At 40.8% G+C, this 20000-nt stretch overlaps 1 protein-coding gene across 8 annotated transcripts in view; it reads left to right on the top strand.

Moving 5' to 3' along the window:
• Positions 1-4062: 4062 nt before the first annotated feature.
• Positions 4063-20000, top strand: part of LOC143021821 (beta-galactosidase-like) — a 47177-nt gene continuing 31239 nt past the window's right edge. For 2 of the 8 annotated variants that reach the window (XM_076179583.1, XM_076179580.1), the window contains exon 1: positions 4063-4205. Coding sequence is in view for 2 of the 8 variants with exons in the window: in XM_076179578.1 (XP_076035693.1) it covers positions 13602-13645 (44 nt within the window). In the remaining 6 variants the exon portion in view is untranslated. Of the gene's footprint in view, positions 4206-4517; positions 4543-13586; positions 13744-20000 lie in introns of those variants that run through there. The other 6 variants (XM_076179578.1, XM_076179577.1, XM_076179582.1 and 3 more) reach the window with 4 other exon arrangements.

Below are 20000 nucleotides of genomic sequence, written 5' to 3'. Positions count from 1 at the left end.
AAGGGGGAGTTGAATACACTGAGGAAATGGAAATGGCGGAAATTATGAACAAACATTTTAAATCAGTGTTTACAAGGGAGAACATACAACCTGAAGAGATTGAATGGAAAGAGAAAGTCCCCCCTATGGAAGAAATAGAAGTAACAATGAATGAAATATTGAACCACTTGAGTAATCTTGATGTCAGAAAATCGCATGGACCAGATGAAATAGCAAACTGGATTCTGAAAGAATGCAGGAATGAACTGGCAGACAAAATACATAGCATACTAAACAGTTCCTTGAAAGAAGGAAAAGTTCCAGAAGATTGGAAAAAAGCAAATATAGTACCTATATATAAAGGAGGAAATAAAGAAGAACCTACAAACTATAGACCAGTCTCTCTAACAAGTACAAAAGCAAAAATTTGTGAAAGAATTATCAAAAGTAGATGGGTAAAATATTTAGAAAAAAAACAAAGTGTTAAATCCAAGGCAATTTGGATTCAGACAAGGACGATCATGCGTCACCAATTTAATATGTTTCTATTCAAGGCTAATAGATATAATACAAGAAAGAGATGGATGGGCTGACTGTGCATTTCTAGACCTAAAGAAAGCTTTTGACAAAGTACCACAAAAGAAGTTGCTTAAGAAATTAGAAACTGAAGGAGGAATACAGGGCAAACTGCTTAAATGGATGGAAGACTTTTTGCAAGAAAGAAAAATGAGAGTAGTGATAAGAGACCAGCACTCAAAATGGGATAAAGTAATAAGCGGTGTTCCGCAGGGAACAGTACTGGCCCCAATAATGTTTGCTATATATATTAATGATATGGATGAAGGAATTGAAAGTTATATGAGCTTCTTTGCAGATGATGCAAAACTACTAAAAAGAGTGAAAACAGAAGAAGATTGTGAATCACTACAGAGAGATCTATATAAAGTACAGGAATGGAGTAGGAAGTGGGAGATGGAGTTCAATACAAAAAAGTGTAGAATTTGGAAAAAGCAAAAACAGAATAACAGGATCATATAATTTGGGAGAAGAAGGAATAAAAAAGTAGAAAATGAGAAGGACCTGGGAGTCATTGTTATGAATAATATGTCACCTGAGAAACATATAAATAAGATTTTTGGAGAAACTTATAATTTAATAAGAACAATCAAAGTTGCATTTACATACCTGGATGAAGAAATGGTGAAGAAAATCCTAATCACCCTGATAAGACCAAGATTGGAATATGCAGCAACGATATGGTCACCAAGTACAAAAAAAAATTATAAAAAAAAAACTTGAAAGAATACAAAGAGCAATTACAAAATTGGCACCAACACTCTCAAAACTGTCATATGAAGAGAGACTAGCAAAACTTGAACTACAGACACTAGAGCAAAGAAGAGAGAGAGGAGATTTGATAGCTATTTACAGAATCATGAAAGGCATGGAAATTACTGATAGAGAGAATCTGATAAAATGGGATGACAGAAATACAAGAGGACACGGAAAGAAAATAAAAAATGACAGCTATAGAAGAGATTTGAAAAAGAACAGCTTTCCTCACAGAGTAATAGACAGTTGGAACAAGTTAGATGAGAAAGTGGTGTGTGCAAAAACAATACATGAATTTAAAAATAGTTTAGATAAAATGAGATATGAAGACGGGACACCACGAGCATAGCTCCCCTTCCCGTAAAATACAACTAGGTAAATACAACTAGGTAAATACACACACGGAAAGAAAATCAAGAAAGACAGCTATAGAAGAGATGTGAAAAAGAACAACTTTCCTCACAGAGTAATAGACAGTTGGAACAAGTTAGATGAGAAAGTGGTGTGTGCAAAAACAATACATAAATCTAAAAATAGTTTAGATAAAATGATATATGAAGACGGTACCTCACGAGCATAGCTCCCCTTCTCGTAAAATACAACTAGGTAAATACAACTAGGTAAATACACAATTTCGTCGGATGGACGGCGAAGATTGGAGTTCTGAAGAAAAAGTAAAATTTTCGTGGATCTCAACGCAAAGGAAGTACCTTATTTTATTTATAGGGAAGGGGAAAGCTCGTGGTGTAGTGGGAAAGTGAGGAAAAAGGAGAATGGGAGGGATTACTGAGGGAAATGGAAGGAAATGAGGAAGGGGAGGACTTGGTCCAGGAGGCCAGGCGTCTTGTAAACAAGAGAAGGACCAATGATTTTGGTGAAGGGATTAACAAAAATGTAAAGATTAGAAATATAGATAAGAGCAGCACAATGGAAGGTGAGGATAATAATTTCCAGGGATTTAATTAGGGGGGGGGCGGATACCAACCTTCCCCGATTAGCAAGACTAGAGGGAAAACTTGAACAAATGACCGAACATTGGGAGAATAGGTTCGGTAACATAGCAAAGATTGCAAATATAGTACCTATATATAAAGGGGGGAAATAAAGAAGACCCCACCAACTATAGACCAGTCTCTCTAACAAGTACAATAGCAAAAAATTGTCAAAGAATTGTCAAAAGTAGATGGGTAAAATATTTAGAAAAAAACAACAACAATGTACTAAATCCAAGGCAATTTGGATTCAGACAAGGACGATCATGCGTCACCAATTTAATATGTTTCTATTCAAGGCTAATAGATATAATACAAGAAAGAGATGGATGGGCTGATTGTGCATTTCTAGACCTAAAAAAAGCTTTTGACAAAGTACCACACAAGAAGTTGCTTAAGAAATTAGAAACCGAAGGAGGAATACAGGGCAAACTGCTTAAATGGATGGAAGACTTTTTGCAAGAAAGAAAAATGAGAGTAGTGATAAGAGACAAACACTCAAATTGGGATGAAGTAATAAGTGGTGTTCCACAAGGAACAGTTCTGGCCCCAATAATGTTGGCTATATATATATTAATGATATGGATGAAGAAATTGAAAGTTATATAAGCTTCTTTACAAATGATGCAAAACTATTAAAAAAAAGTGAACAGACACTAGAGCAAAGAAGAGAGAGAGGAGATTTGATAGCTATTTACAGAATCATGAAAGGCATAAAAATTATTGATAGAGAGGACCTAATAAAATGGGATGATAGAAATACAAGAGGACACAGAAAGAAAATCAAGAAAGACAGCTATAGAAGAGATCTGAAAAAGAACAGCTTTCCTCACAGAGTAGACAGTTGGAACAAGTTAGATGAGAAAGCAGTGTGTGCAAAAACAATACATGAATTTAAAAATAGTTTAGATAAAATGAGATATGAAGACGGGACACCACGAGCATAGCTCCCCTTCCCGTAAAATATAACTAGGTAAATAGGTAAATACACACACACATGCACACTAAAATAATTCCAGTATCGCTGCGCTGCGAGCCGTTACAACTCTCGTGGGTGGAGAGTTGGATGTGGGTGTGTGGGTGTCAGGTCACAGCATTACCCACAGATCGGTCATACATGAGCTCTGAGCTCTCATTTTGGAGGGAAGGAGCTGTCGATCTCGAGTACAAGACGTGATCCAAGACTATGGTGAATTACACACACACACACACACTAGTCGATTACGGTTCGAAGTCCTCCGCTGTCTCCCTGCGCCGTCACTCAGGTCATGGTAACGTTTCTTTTATTACTCAATTCACTGTTTAGGAGCATTAATTGTGTTCATAGTAATTTAACCTAACCATCAATGCTCCCAAACCGTAAACTGAAAAAATACCAAAACCTAAATGACAGCGCTGAGTAATGGCGGAGCACTTCGGACCCTAACGATCAGTTTGTGTAATTCGCCATGGTCTTGGATCACGTGTTGGATTTGTGTGTGTGTGTGTGGTGGGGTGTGTCTACAATTGATCCTAACAATAATCATGATAATAGTAATAATAATAACAACAATAATAATTATTATGATAATATAAATGATTATCGTAATGATAACAACCAATAACTATAGTAATATAAATGATGTTGGTAAAAATAATTTGTAACATCGCCACCATCTTAGAAGGAAAACATAATCCTTTATATGAAAACTGGGTTCCACTTTTCAAGACAAAACCCAGTGAAATAGTAAACAAATGTACTTATGTTGTCATGGAAACGATGCCAAAACGCCCACTACGAAGGGAGTTAGTGAAGGTGATAAAGACCGTAACAGATTACGAATGACACATATCTTAGTCATCATTAGTGGGACCTCTCTCTTGCTGAAAATACCCTTCATTATTAGTCAATATCGGGAGGAAGTGAGTATTGGATTTGAGATAGATAAATACATGATATATCTTGGGTCACTTTATTTTGTTTGATTGTTATTGCCAAAGTCGCAAAAGAAGGAGAGTTTAAATTGTAGTCGGGTAATTTTATGTCAGCCACAGTAGTTTAATATTCCCTAACCATCTTGGACAAAGGAGAAAAAATTAATTCGGTTTCTAAAAAAATGTAAATACAATTGTGTAAATAATAAAAGGAATACATCTGAATGAAAATCAAAATGTATGATTGAAAGTTGACAGTTGACGTGCTTCTTGGCCTGTATAGTCACATAGTGTATACTTTGAAACGTCAAAGTTTCTGAATTTGGTGAGACAATTTCCATTAATCCATTACATTATTTAACTTATAAGGGACATTAATTGTTTAAATCTTATGTATGTGGAAAAAGTGTAAAAATGGCAAAAAGGGGCGAGTTCTGGTCACCCAAACCTGCTGTAATCATAGGGGGAATTATGAATTCTCTAATTCTAAAACAGTAACGTCAAGAATTTCACGGGAAAAATATGTGAATATTTTCATTGAAAAGGAACAGTAGAGTATAGGTTCACATGGGTATAGTTCAAATAATACTGAACACTAATATAATGGGACCTAGGAAGTAATAAGTCAACTGCCATTAAGTGAACATACTTCAGTTACATGATTCTTTTAGACTGAAAGTTCTTGTGCCAGGTAGTTGAATTACAGTAGATGAATCAACTAAATCAAACACTGGAGGAAGTCGCTCAACATCCTATGTCGTCATAGCATAGGATGATTGGATCTCACTTAAGGAATGTCAGTGCAATTCATTCTACAGTACAGTAAATCTAGTAATGAACCCCGAAAATACCAGTACAAGTTACAGGAAAATACAGTGTTGCAGGCAAAAATAAAACTCATAATTTTCTTATTATGCTTCTGGGGATCTGCTTCTTTTTCAAAGGAAATTGTTTTCCATAACAAATTGTTAGAAATATGAATAACATTAATTTATTTGAATGAAATTGATACAATACATCTGAGTTTGTGCACTATTTCTTTTGTCTGATGTGGGATGGTTAAAGATGCTGCTTAACCTTACCTAATCCAGTGTTACATGATTTAGACTATAAGTCTATAACTTGTTGAAGAGAGTGATTGTTGATGAGATCTTCCTTGCCTGCTTCTTAACATTTTTTTGGAAGAGAGTGAAGGTTAACCCCTGGGTATCTTGTGCCTATCATGAATCACATATCAGTGTCGTGCAACTCTCACTAATAATAGAACCAGAATCAAGAGCTCAATAGGGTTGTAACAGCATTAATTTTAAAATTGTTACAACCCTTGCAAATGCCCCAGTTCAAATGATACCACTTGGAACATTTTACAGCAGTGTAATAGAAGGCTATACCACCTCTGTGATACCACACAGGAGAAATAATGAAAAGAATGGTAAAGTGATTGATCAAAAATAATAAAAGTATTCTGTGTTAAGAAAACCATAAATGATACAAAGATCAATACTACCACACTAATGGTGACCCTCAGATAGCCACAACTTCCAACCTACCTAACTGGACGTTACCTAAGATACAAAATAGAGATACTATCCATGCCCATACTGCTGCTGCAACTGCCAGGTCTTTGCATACATTAAATGATGATGTTCCTGCTTAGATGTATGTGCACATTGTACTCTATGCTCAAACCCAGATATAAACTGCAAATAAGATCACCCAGCATCATCCTCATACTGCATAGCATAAGAAAAAAAAAGTCGTAGAGACTCAGAATGATTAGACCAATAGTCACATATGATGACACCCCACCCCAGTAGTTCTGCTCAACCACACCAAGAGAGACCACCCACATGACACAAGAAATGCCTACACAAACTCTTTCATTCCTTATACCTGTGTCACTAGAACCTGCAACCCAACCCTTCATCCTCACCCCATCTGAAGTGCAAGAACCTCCAATAACCCCCTCCAGTCCACTAAAGCTCTCACTCAGAAATGCACTCATCACCTCCCCTCACCCATACAAACACCTACAACCCTTCCACCCAAACCTCAGTTCCCTCCAATCCACCACAAACCCCCCTCCAATCCATCACAGCCCTCACCCAGAAACCCATTCACCTCCTTCCCTCATCCACTCCAAAACAGTAAGAGTTGTGTATTGTGAGAGCTGGCAACTGTGAACTATGCTCAGATTTCCAACTGCCCAAGGTGCGGTGTCAGTGTGCTGTCAAATGGGGAGCATGCCAACAGGAGACTTTTTGGTCCATATCTGTCCGCCTCCTTACTTTGTGGAAGCTCATTAAACATATGTCCAGCCAGTCCTCTATTGAATACGGCACAAGTTACTAGTATCCCGCAGCAGAGCACACTCCCAAACTAGCTCCCAGAGAGCAATGCCAGGGAAGGAAGATATACGAGAGGTCACTGAAGGCAGCTGATGTAATTGGTAAGCATACCTGCCTGGAAAGTAGAAGGTCCTGGGTTCGATTTCCAAGTGGTGCCAGCTTTGCAGTGAAGTTCCCTACCCAACAAAAACCTACAGCCTCTCCTCACCAAAGAAAGATCCAACTTTCCATGAGAAAACAGGAAACAATGGAGTATGTCGGGTACACCACACCATAAACACCCCATTCCAGAAACATCAGGAAATCATTCCCCTTACAAATAACTGGCCTAAATCTCCCCCATTACCCATAGGAGTATGTGCAGCCTCAAAACTATTAGTACAAGCTATCCATTTTACCTAAATATCAACTACACACACCAGCATCAAACTGTATAAACCTAGACCTCCCAATGTTCTCACCAGATGCAACTGGAATGAATGAGTACATTTAGAGTTCAAATTCACCCTGTACCATATTGCATCTTCTTGAAACATTACCCAAGGTGGTGGTGAGGAATCTACACCAGGAGATGCATAGCTGTGGCTCTGGCCATCACCTTTACCCCATGCACTTGGACTGTTGGGGCAGATAATAGTCACTGCTGGGACTTTGAGAGAAGTGTGAGATTTGAACTGACAACAAAGTGAATACAAGACCTGCATGCTTCTGATTATGTCACCAGCACACTAAAACATTACCCAGGGACACTGAAAAGCTCCAGACTGGTGTGACCAGGAAATCTTATACAGCTCCCTGGGAAGCATGACCCAGAACAAATAAATTGCACTTATACAGTAGAACTGCTAAGGGCTCATCCCAAACTTGGAAAGTATGTATCCTTCTCCAGTAATATACCTGACTGCATCTATTTACAAGAAACACAGCTAGGTGCATATACACAACTTAATCTAAGCAAATATATCACATCCCCCTAATCTCCCCTCTCTCCCTACTCAGGCCAAAGAGGCACAGTAATCCCCATCTGTCTAAGTATCTTATTACTACTCCATACTCCTCTCCTAAGCCACAGGAACCACAATTTTCTTATATTGCCAGATAACCATCTGCTCACCATACCTTCCTTTATCAGAAAATATTACTTTGGAAACTGTATAACATCCTTGCCTAACAAATTGCCCATATCCTCTATGAAGAGACTTCAGTGTAAGACACTCCCTTTGGGGAGGCACCACCAGACTCCTTACCACCATACAACTCATGCCAGTCTACAGCTTTTCATGTACAAAGAGTGACCTATACACCCATAGATGTAACTTTATACTTACCAGATTTATTTTAAGACTATGGTTGGTAGTACCAGACATACACCTTAGTGACCTTTTCCCACTTCTTAAACCCCTTATATATCCTCTCCCTACCCACCCCACAGCCTTGATGATTCCTTTCTTGAGCAAACTTAAAAAAAATCAAACAGCAACATACACAACAAGAACAACAGGAGACAACCTAACAATTGACACAGTACTGGTTTATCTTATAAATCACATAACTTTCGAAATTGGAAGTGTGCTGGTTTGGCATTTGATTAGTTTTGGGTTCAAATTCCACACTCCTTTCTGATTACCAGCAGTGACTGTTACCTGCCCCAACAGTCCAAGTGCATAAGGCAAAGGAGATGGCTTCAGCTGTAGCTACATGCCTGCTAGTGTAGGCTCCTCACCTACCAAACATAACTTCTGCAACACTCCTATCAATCCCCAAAAAAACTCACCATGTACATCACAATATGACACATAGTTTCTTGGTGGAATCCAGATTGTGCCACAATTTATAAAGTAAAGAAGATAGCCTTCAGCTGATTCTAAAAACACCCAGTCCAGGAAAACTCTATGATAAAAAAAAAAAAAAAAAGATGTGTCAAGCATGTATGCCAAAATTCATGGTAAACTTAGATTTCAATAATCATCTCTCAAACCACCTATCTCCAAAATATGGAAAAAACCACTAACACCCTGTTCTCCAAATTAATAGTCACACCATATCCTCACCCCCAAAGTAATTGAAATAATAGGAAAAATACTATCCCTTACATGCACACAGATCATAAACCCGAAATCATATTCCAAAAGACTACCCTGAAATCACAGCCACCTCCAAACTTTACACATTCCCTTCCAAGACCACAACAACCCTCAAGTCCTGCCACCTACTTGTCTGTAAAATTATTTCATGGATCATCCAAGTATCTGACTGCTTCAAATCTATATCCTAATGGGTACTGTTTCATGTAGGCATCTCTGGTAATGAAGAAGCTGACTAGGGAGCTTAGAGGGTGGCATCCACCCTTTTTGATGCCTCCACTCCACTGTTAGTAACAGACTATTACCCAATTGTCTGATCAGAAATAGTATGTGACAAAGATGCAGTGAGCAACACCAAACCATCTAAAAAAAAACAAAAACAAAAAAAAAGACCCACATACATCCGTGGTTGTCTTTACATCAGTATAACCAATGTTTTGAAACAGCACTAGTGTGCCTAATGCCACGTCCACATGCTTGAGCTGCACCCTAACCTGCCAAAGTCTCCAGACTGTGCCTGTGAAAATGTCCATATGGTTGACTATGGTGACTGGTGGTTAGTCGGCCGTAAGCAGGTATTGTGAGTAGTCTAATGTGGTATGATCACCATGGTGTCATGCCTTGCATTTCATAAATATTCATATGCTCTATACAGGTCAGTTTATGTTACTGGGTCTTGTTGAGAACCAGTATGTACTTGATGTGGACATCATGTCCTACTAACTCGGTACTGAGTAGGTCTACCCGCAGCTTACCTTGTGCATTTGGCAGTGACATCAGACTTCCACCCATTTCCCTCTAATAGTGCTGGGAACAGGCAGTTTGATGGTTTGCCTGCTAAAGGTGCCCGTAGGTGGGCAAACACCTCGTGCCCGACAGACAGTGCTCGACAGTGTAGATGTGGCTTAAGAAGAAGATATTCTTGCCTCACATGTCCACCTTATGACAGAAATAGACCCTCCCACCTCCCGTCACAGTACCACACATACTGCTACAATGCCTGCTTTACACAACATCCTGCAACAACCATCTACTCTGTCATCTACCCTTTCAAACAACAATGATTCTGTACCAGATTTTGAACAACAACCAACCTGGACAACAACCAATACCTCTATCATCATTCCATAACTTCCTACAATAAACAAAACTCTTAACCAAACAATAAGGATCCTCTTCTAACTAGACCATCACATGAAATGTAAGATAATATAAAATAACAGCATTAGGTTGTCCACAAAGATATCTTGGAAGAAAAATTGGATTATCTCCATTGAATTAGTGTGGGACTATTTCTGTCGTCACTTATGAGAATAGTCACCTGTTGTCAGCACCTTGTGTAAAAAGGTGGGCAAAATACAAAGTTGACAGAGAAAGAGCCTGGACCTGGCTCAGAGACGGACTCTCTGCCTCTTGGGGCTGCACCTCCCATTTTACACTTCAGAGAGCCATCTATTTTCTGTTTCAGTTGTTTTTAGTGTAGATTTGTTTTTAATTAGAGGTTTGTCTTGTCTCCCTGAATGGCTGTATGTACCTCTTGTTTGAGGATATTTATAGACCCTATACAATAATTATTACTTTTTTTTTTTCTCTCTTGGGGTTTGTGTCAATTTTCTTCCTGGTAACTGCCATTACATTGGTCTGGACTTTAAGGTTTAGGCAGTAACATAACAGTCTCCTGCGCCCTTTCCTCCTTCCATTCAACTATGCCACCAATGTCTATAAACATAGAGCAGAATGTGAGAGCTGCAGTCGGATCTCATTGCCAGTTCCCGGACTTGGGATGGGAACTTCCCATGTGCCAGGATGAGGAACATTCTTTATCTTGAATTAAGCAGATTTTGCTGGGAACTTTAGCAGCTAATGCCTTAGAGTTTGATGGGGGACAACCCCCCTCCCCAGCTAATTAAACTTAAATGCTGTTAGAAAAGAAACCTTGGGTGTGTCATTGAGTTGAAGTTGTTTATAGTTGTTTATATAGTTATTTATAATCTTTCAGACCAGGAGTCATTCCATACCTAGATGGACTTGAGTGATATTGGTTTAAGAAATAGAAAACATGTGACTGAGGGCTATATGATATATCAAATTTAGGATCTTTCAGGTAGATAGCTTTCACTTTTTTTTTTCTTCATCTCTCACCATCCTTCCTCACACATCAGGAAGCACATCTTATCTATTATGTGTTCACACACACATGCACACATCACCAAAGACATGTTCCCAGACAAGCAGATAAACAAAATAGTTGGAGAAACCTACAATTTGTTAAGATCAATAAAGGTGGCTTTTAATTATTTGGATGAGGAAATGGTAAAGAAAATACTAGCCCCACTGATAAGACCAAGATTGGAATACGCAGTGACACTATGGACACCCAGTACAAAAAAGAATATAAGGAAAATAGAATCCAAAGAGCAATGATAAAGATGGCCCCAACACTTTCAAAACTGACATATGAGCAAAGATTGTCTAAACTGGAGCTACCAACCCTGGAATTATGAAAGGCATGGAAGTCCTTGATAGAAAAGACTTAAATTGGGATAGAAGAAAAACAAGGGGACATGAAAAGAAACTCAAAAAGGACAGTTATAGAAGAGACCTGAAAAAAAACAGCTTTCCACACAGAGTGGTGGATGACTGGAACAAATTGGATGAAACAGTAGTGTGTGCAAATACCATACATAAATTTAAGAACAAACTAGATGTTGCAAGATACAAAGATGGAACACCATGAGCATAGCTCCCCTTCCCATATAAAAAAAAAAATCTGCACAAAGTGGTGGATGTCTGGACAAAACAATAGTGTGTGCAAAAACCATACAAGAATTTATGAATAAACTAAATGCTGAGGGATACTAAGATGGGTCACTACAAGCATAGCTCCCCTTCCCGTATAATACAAATAGGTAAAATACACACATGCACACACACGCATTCAATAAACATGCATGTGCCCATATGGCTTCCTGATGCAGTGGTTAGCACTTTAGGTTCCCACACTTGAGGTCCTGAGTTCGAGCCTTGCTCCCAGCTTGAAGAGCTTCCATTGATACTACTAGTCATTATTGCTCCCCTTGAGCAAGAAGATATGTGTGTGTGTGATTCACCATGGTCTTGGATCATGTGTTGGACTCATGATCGACAGCTATTTCCCTCCCTGAAGAGAGCTCAGAGCTCATATATGACTGATCTATGGGTAATGCTGTGACCTTACATGCACATGCACCCCCAATTCCCCCCCCTCCCACGGGAGTTGGAGTAACGACAGGCAGCGCAGCTTGGTACAATTGGTAATCCTGCAGACTTGTACTCCACGCAAGCACCAACGACACATTCCTCACCCCCTTCAGAAAATATTACATTTCTCCACTTTGTTCATAACAGGAAAATTTGGTTTCGGTAATTAGAAAGAACAGTCATTCTACAATTGTATTTGTTTTTTAATTCGATAGGGTAAGAAACTAAGTAATTATGTGGAGTTGAAGTTAAGGAAAAGAAATATTGGTTTATACACATCTTTACTTCTAATCGATGTTTACAGCAATTATGATAAGTGTAGAATAAAACATGTGTTCTCCAACATAAATAACTCCTAAACACGTTGGTGCATTCAGATTTCACATAGAAAGACATACAAACTGAAAAATAAAGATTTTTATAAACATTTTGCGTCATGACGCTCGTGGCACGAGGGTGGGAGGTAGGGATGGTAGTTGTTAAACTCGTTCTCCTCTCCTTCCTCTTAACTTAATCATCATTTACTTTATTATGAGGAAGTATTCGTTTTTCATCGTTCTTACCAGAGACTATTTTTATGTAATTTGAATGTATCAATAAACTGTGGAAACGGTAGGTAGGTTATTATTTGAGTGTACTTAAAATTTAAGAAAAATAGAGATATAAATAAAACGAATGCTTATATTAATTAAATGTTGAATAAGTTCGAAGAAGGAGGAGGAGAGGGAGGATGGAAGGAAACCGCAACTAGCACCCCTCCGGGCTTTCCCGCCACGAGCGTCCTGACGCAAAATATTTATGAAAATCCTTTATTTTTTATGGCTGTCTAAATCTGAATACACCATCGTGTTCAAAAGTTGTTTATGTAGAACACATTTTTATATTTTACACTTGTTATCATAACTGCTGTAAACATCGATTATAAGTAATGTGTGTAAACCTATAATTTATTTTCCTTGACATCAACCCCACATAATTACTTAGTTTCTTATCCTATCGATTTTTTTTAATATATATAGTTTTATAATCAGTCCTAATGATTGAAACAAAATTTTCCTATGTTATGAACAAAGTGGAGCAATGTAATATTTTCTGAAGGAGGTGAGGAATTTGCGTGTCGCTGGTGCCTATGTGGAGCAGGAGCCTGCAGGACTACCAACTGTACCGAGCTGCATGGCAGAAATCGAGTATGATTTCTCACTGGAATGGAATATGATTGTATAACACAGGAAAGAAGCAACGCTCGTTGGGTCGCGTCTCCTATTCTCAATTTGTTATACCCATTCTCAATTTCATATACAGCTTCAACTTAATATATATACTTAAATTCCAATGATTATATTTAGCTTGAACTCACATGGGGCCCTCTCCTACTCCCCAATTTTTATACTCGGCTTCAAATTCATATATAGTTCCAACTCGGGCTATCTCCTTATTTTCTGTGTATCATACTTTAGTTTAAAATCATGTGTTGTTTCAAGTTGGGCTGTAATATTGTAATGTATGCGCTCGCACGTGCGTAAGGTTCCTGCAGCACCAGATCAGGTAGTACATGAACTCTGAGCTCTCTTGCAGGAGCCTAATATTTGTCGATCACGAGTCCAGTGCGTGAAGATTGTGGTGAATCACACACATACACACTTCTCCACCAAAACCACCTCAACCTCTTGCTGCTCCTCCCACACTCAGCTATATCATTAATAGTTGAGTCGATGAAAACCAATGGACAGAATATAAACAACCACGTCACACAAGTGTGAGTGAGTAAGCGACAACACGTCGACTCGTCGAGTCGTCTGGTTTTGAGTTAGTAAGCAACAACAACAACTGCGGAAGATTGCGCTGTCGTAAAAGGTTGGTCAGCTCAAGTTCGGGTCTTTGTATATGAACATAATCTGCTTCAGACTTCCTTTCATTTACGGGAATTTACACTACGTGGAGTATAGTGTTCCTAATGTAATTGTCGAGCTAAGTCCGCAGCCTATGGAAAATCGAACTTTTGACGACCAAATCTCGGTCGCTTGCGCAGTCTGCTCGCGGTTCGTCGTTTGAATTTCTTCTCGTCGTAATAATGTTAACTTTCTTCATGAAAAGAAAAACTTCGGGATCACCTGAAGATTTGTCACCTCAAACTTCGGCATCGCGATAATTCTTCAGGTGGGCTATTCTAGGGTGATTCTTCAGGGGTGACGATTCTTAACTTATCCTAACGTAACGTAACTTATCCTAACGTAACGTAACTTATCCTAACGTAACGTAACTTATCCTAACGTAACGTAACTTATCCTAACGTAACGTGACTTATCCTAACGTAACCGAATAGGAAAGCCTAACTTAACCTAACCTAACTTACCCGAACAAGCTTACTTAACCTAACTTAAACATAACTTGACTAAACTTGACCTAACCTAACTTAACTGGCGTGGCGATTCTTCATGTATTGTTGGTTGAGGTGACAAATCTTCAGGTGAGCTATTCTGGGGGTGATTATTCTTCAGGCGGACGTTCAGGGGTGACATGTGGGTGTGGGGGGGTAGGCAGGGGTGTGCATATGCCCTAGGGCGGCACATTTAGTGGGACGGCAATTCTAGTTTGGACATGCCGTCCACAAGGCTGACAAAATAATTATAAAAAAGGGCAAAGGAGCCCTGAATATATTACCGTAATATAAAGAATTTGCGTTAGCATCAACAGAATATGAAATACTTTTCCCTTATCCCTTCTGCAACAGGGACATTAAGTCTTTTTAAATCCGTTAAAATGTTTCCCAAACCAATAGCTATAATAGGCAGTAAGAGATGGTGGACGTGGGAAGTGGTGATGGGGGAATGAGGGGCATCACCGAGAACTGCCCCGGGGCGGCACTTAGGCACGTAAAAACTCTGCATGTGGACCTCGTTATATTACCAGTGCTGTAGAACCAGCAATTGGTGATACTGTGAAACGGTCGGACAGGGTTATTTCTCCACTGTTCGTCTTCAATTGCCATGTGTTTAGCTTATCAGGTTCAACACAGATTTCCCGGCATTTTTTGATCCGGAGCCATTCCGGCGTTACAAAATTTCCTGAAAAACAGATGTCACGTAATTTTAATTCAACAAAACGCCTCTGACACAGTCGTGAAATGTGCTGTATGTCCATTTTGGTTACTTAGGCCGAAGATGAATAACCATTGAAACTCCAGTTATCCAAGATGGTGTCTGGTTGGGGGACCTTAAGACTTGAAGGACCATGGGTCGCAACTGTGCCGGGTCGTAGTCAGTCTTCCTTCGGTTGAGGTGGAAGAGTTGGAAACTGGTAAAGAGAGACTGCCACGGGTGGTGGTGTGGGGGGGGGGGAGCGGCATAGTAAGGATGAAGGCCGTCTAGAGCACGTCTCCGAACCAATTTCCGGAGTTCAAAGGCGCGGATCGCATTCATCGCATGGTCCTTCCAGGAGTGACTGATAGGGTCTTCTTAGGCTTCTACGGCACTGAGGAGGGAAGTCTTCACTTCACTTTTCCTTGGGTCGGTCAAAATTTGGACAAGAAGACAGGAAGAAAGACTCTTTGCTCGTAGGCGAAGAGAAGGGACTCCCGCCTCCTGTCCAAGATTCGTCACACTGGACCATGGAGGGCCCGCAGTGATGGTGCGGAGAGCCTGGTTTTGGAGGACCTCAAGCTTGTCCCACGAACTGAGCCGGAGGGAGATAAGAACCACAGCGGCATAGTCCACCACCGGAGGACTTAGTGCCTGACAATTAGCCGAGGTCTCGTTATGGCTCTGATGAGGTTTTATTTCGTCTTCGTGGCCTCACGGAGGTATCTGACCTCCGGAGCGAAGGAGAACTTGGCGTCAATCCAGATGCCTGAGTATTGATAGATGATCACCCAGGGGAGGGTGTCGCATTGAAGAATAAGATGGGGGCGTTGGTTCCGCGCCCTCAGACACATTGCTTTGGCCATGGCTGTCGATATCTTCAGTCCCAGCCTTCCACATTCCTGGGAGAGGCGATTGAGTGCCCTCTGACCCTTGCGAAGGAGGCAGCCGCCCCCGAGTGACCACCAACGCCAGATCATCCACATAACAGAGGAGGCGTGCATTCTTCCCTAGATCAGGGAGTGCTAGCTCGAATGCTTTTTCCAGATCCAGAAACACCACACCACACCAGGCTGACTACCGACCAATCCAAGAAAGGTTGCCACACAGTCAGTTGCTGTCACTTCTTTTATAAAACCATACATGTTGAGATGGAAGGGTTTCGTCCACCACAGGAGACGATTGAGGACCATTTGCCTAGCGGTCTTGCCAATGCAGGTCTGTAACTGTGCGAGTCCCTGGGCTTGGGAATCGGCACAACATGGGCCTTTTAACACTCCGCAGGGAGTCGCCCCGCTTTCCAGGGGGCATTGATGAGTGTCAGTGCTGCCAGCTCCCCAGCTGGACCTAGTTGCTTCACGAAAGATTAAGGTATCCCGTCACTACCTGGAGCAGTATTCTTGCTCGTCCTACAAGCCCGTCGAAATTCCTCGAGTATAATGGGAGAGTCCATCGGGGCAACCGTGGGCATGGCAGTGTGAACCACATCCTCTCTACCCTGTCGGAGGAGGTGCTCTTCCTGCCTTACAGGTTGGGGGAGTTGAGCGGCGGAAGAGGAGCGGTTCGCAAACAGCTCCCCCAGTTATTGGGGCAGCGGGGAGGAGGGGGCAGCAGACTGCAGCAGTTGCCAGCCTCAGTTTTCTCCAGAAGGCGCTAGCAGTGGTGTGGGTGGAGAAAGTGGCACACCATTCCAGCCAATTTTCCTCCCGGGCCCTGTGGGTGACCGCTCGCGCGTGCTTGATGACAGGTAAGCCCCCCGAGGGGTGATTTTGCTCCCGTACGATGTCGTTGTAATATCACCGGTCATCATGCCAAATGTAAGCCTGGCTTCGTCTTGGGGATAGCTCACTCCGCAGCGGCCTGGACGGTAGCGACGAAGTCTATGTACATCGTGTGTGTTCTGTGGGGGAAGCGTAGGACTGGTACCAGTGATCTAGTTCCCCCTGGGAAAGTGTCCGATTGTCCTTCCCTGTATTCCAGCGTCGATGTTGGTGAGGGAGAGGAGCTCCATGGCTCAAGTTGTGAGCACGATGAGCCATGCACGTGGAGAGTATAGTGAGATCCAGGCGCCCTCCCAAGATGTGAATAGCCTTCCCTGAGTTCAGTTGGGTGACCTCAGATATCTCCCCTTAAAGTGTTACTAGGGTGTGCCCGGTAGGATTGGGTCGTTGGAGGAAGCGGAACATGGGTCGATGCGCTTTAAAGCCCCCGGTAATGAATGTGGGTTCACGGCCAGCTAGAGAGACCATCTCCCCAGGTGCCAGTTCACTGTCTTGAGGAGTATCTATATACAAGTGGAAGGTGCCCCCGGCAAGGAGGGGGGATTCTGGCAACCAAGGCTTCTACTCGTTCGCCGCTAGGTACGGCGGGTACGGGTTCACTTGGAACCGTCGCCCGAACCAGTATAGCGAGTCCAAGTGAACCCTCGCTCCGAGTTGTATGGTGTACCTGGTATCCACTGACTCGGAGCGACCGGTTGACCGGCCAATTAGTCTCCTGCAAGAGGGCTACATTTACGTCCCTTGTGGCCAGGGTAGCCTGAAGGACGTGGATTTTGTCAACAAGGCCGTTAACATTCCATTGGAAAATCTTTAGTTCTCGCTGAGACGGGGGAGAAGGAGGAGTGGGGTGTGGGAGGAATAGTGTGGGAAGTGGAGAAGGAGATGGGTGGGAGGGGGGATGAATAGGGTGGAAGGGGGAGGAGAAGAAGGTGTAGGGTGAGAGGGGGAAATAGGAGGGTGGGGGAAGAGATGGCGTAAGTTGGAAGTGGGGAGGTGGAAGAGATGTGGGGTGGGAGGGGGTGGGAAGGTTAGAGGTGTAGGGTAGGGAGGGGGAGTAAGAGGAGTAGGAGTAGAATGGGAGGAGGAGGAAGAGGATGAGTAGGATGGAAGGGGGGAGAAAGAGTAGTAGTAGAGTGGGAGGGAGGGAGGAGAAGGAGGAGTAGCAGATTGGAGGTACTACATGTGGCTGATGACGTTGGTCACCCAGCGGTGGGATAGAGCCCTGCCTCCTGGGTGAAGCAAACACGGATGAATGTTTTCTCTTTGTTGGCATTGATGAATAAAGATCTGGACACTTCACTTACTCCTTAATTAACATCTCTTTGATAATGCTACTGACATTGCTATTAATTTGCAGTACTTATTCATGGGGCTGAAAATACTTAGAATTGTATGAGCTACCAGATGATATAAATAAGAATTGCACCTGTGATATAAACAAACAACTTTACAAATACCATATGAATTTTTTATATTTACCTATTTGTATTTTTTGTATTTACCTAGTTGTATTTTACGGGAAGGGGAGCTATGCTTGTGGTGTCCCATCTTCATATATCGTTTTGTCTAGACTGTTTTTAAATTCATGTATCGTTTTTGCACACACCACATTCTCATCTAACTTGTTCCAAATGTCTATTACCCTGTGGGGAAAGCTGTTCTTTTTCAGGTCTCTTCTATAACTGTCTTTCTTGATTTTCTTTCTGTGTCCTCTTGTATCTCTACTATCCCATTTTATTAGATCCTCTCTGTCAATAGTTTCTATGCCTTTCATGATTCTATAAATAGTTATCAAGTATCCTCTCTCTCTTCTTTGCTCTAATGTCTGTAGCTCAAGTTTTGCCAGTCTCTCTTCATATGATAGTTCTGAGAGTGTTGATGCCAATTTTGTAATAGCTCTTTGTATTCTCTCAAGTTTTGTTATACATTTTTTTGTACTTGGTGACCAAGTCATCGCTGCATATTCCAATTTTGGTCTTGTCAAAGTGACCAGTATTTTCTTCACCATTTCTTCGTCTATGTATGTAAATGCCACTTTGATTGTTGTTATTGAATTATAAGTTTCTCAAAAAATCTTGTTTATATGTTTCTCAGGGAACATGTTATTCTTAATAATGACTCCCAGGTCCTGCTCATGTTCTACTTTTTTTATTTCTTCTCCCAATTTATATGATCCCACTATTCTTTTTTTGCTCCTTCCAAATTCCATTATACTACACTTAATATTGAATTCCATCTCCCACTTCCTACTTCATTCCCATACTTTATTGAGATCACTCTGTAGCGACTCACTATCTTCTACAGTGTTCACTTTTTTCAACAGTTTTGCATTGTCTGCAAAGTAGCTCATATAACTTTCAATTCCTTTATCCATATCATTAATATATATAGCAAACATTATTGGGGCCAAAACTGTTCCTTGTGGAACTCCACTAATCACTTCACCCCAATTAGAGTGTTTGTCTCTTATCACCACTCATTTTTCTTTTGTGCAAGAAGTCTTCCATCCACTTCAGCAGTTTGTCCTGTATTCCTCCTACAGTTTCTAATTTCTTTAGTAATTTCTTATGTGGCACCTTATCAAAAGCTTTTTTCAGGTCTAGAAATGCACAATTAGCCCATCCATCTCTTTCTTGTATTACATCTATTAGCCTTGAATAGAAACACATTAAGTTTGTGACGCATGATCATCCTTGTCTAAATCCAAATTGCCTTGGATTTAGTACATTTTTTTCCAAATGTCTTACCCATCTACTTTTGATAATTCTTTCACAAATTTTAGCTATCGCACTTGTAAGAGAGACTGGTCTATGGTTAGTTGGGTCTTCCTTGTTTCCCCCTATATATATTGGTACTATATTTGCTCTTTTCCAATCTTCTGGAACTTTTCCTTCTTTCAATGAACTGCTTATTAGACTATGTATTTTGTCTGTTAGTTCATTCCTGCATTCTCTCAAAATCCAGTTTGCCATTTCATCTGGTCCATGTGATTTTTTGACATAGGGATTACTCAAATGAATCATTATTTCATTCCTTGTTACTTCTATCTCTTTCATAGGAGGGACTTTCTCCTCCCACTTGATATCTCTAGGTTGTATGTTCTCCCTCATAAACACCAATTTAAAATGCTTGTTCATAATTTCTGCCATTTCTATTTCCTCTGTGTATTCAACTCCTTGTCGTAGTTTCTCTAATTCTTGTTTGTTTTTCAGTTTGTTGTTTACAAATCTGTAAAATAGATTTGGTTGATCTT

The sequence above is a fragment of the Oratosquilla oratoria genome, chromosome 43 (assembly GCF_046742065.1).
Source record: "Oratosquilla oratoria isolate Oo_2021 chromosome 43, ASM4674206v1, whole genome shotgun sequence".
Taxonomy (NCBI): domain Eukaryota; kingdom Metazoa; phylum Arthropoda; class Malacostraca; order Stomatopoda; family Squillidae; genus Oratosquilla; species Oratosquilla oratoria.
Note: the sequence above shows the minus strand (reverse complement) of the source record. Positions and strands in the feature narration are given on the sequence as shown.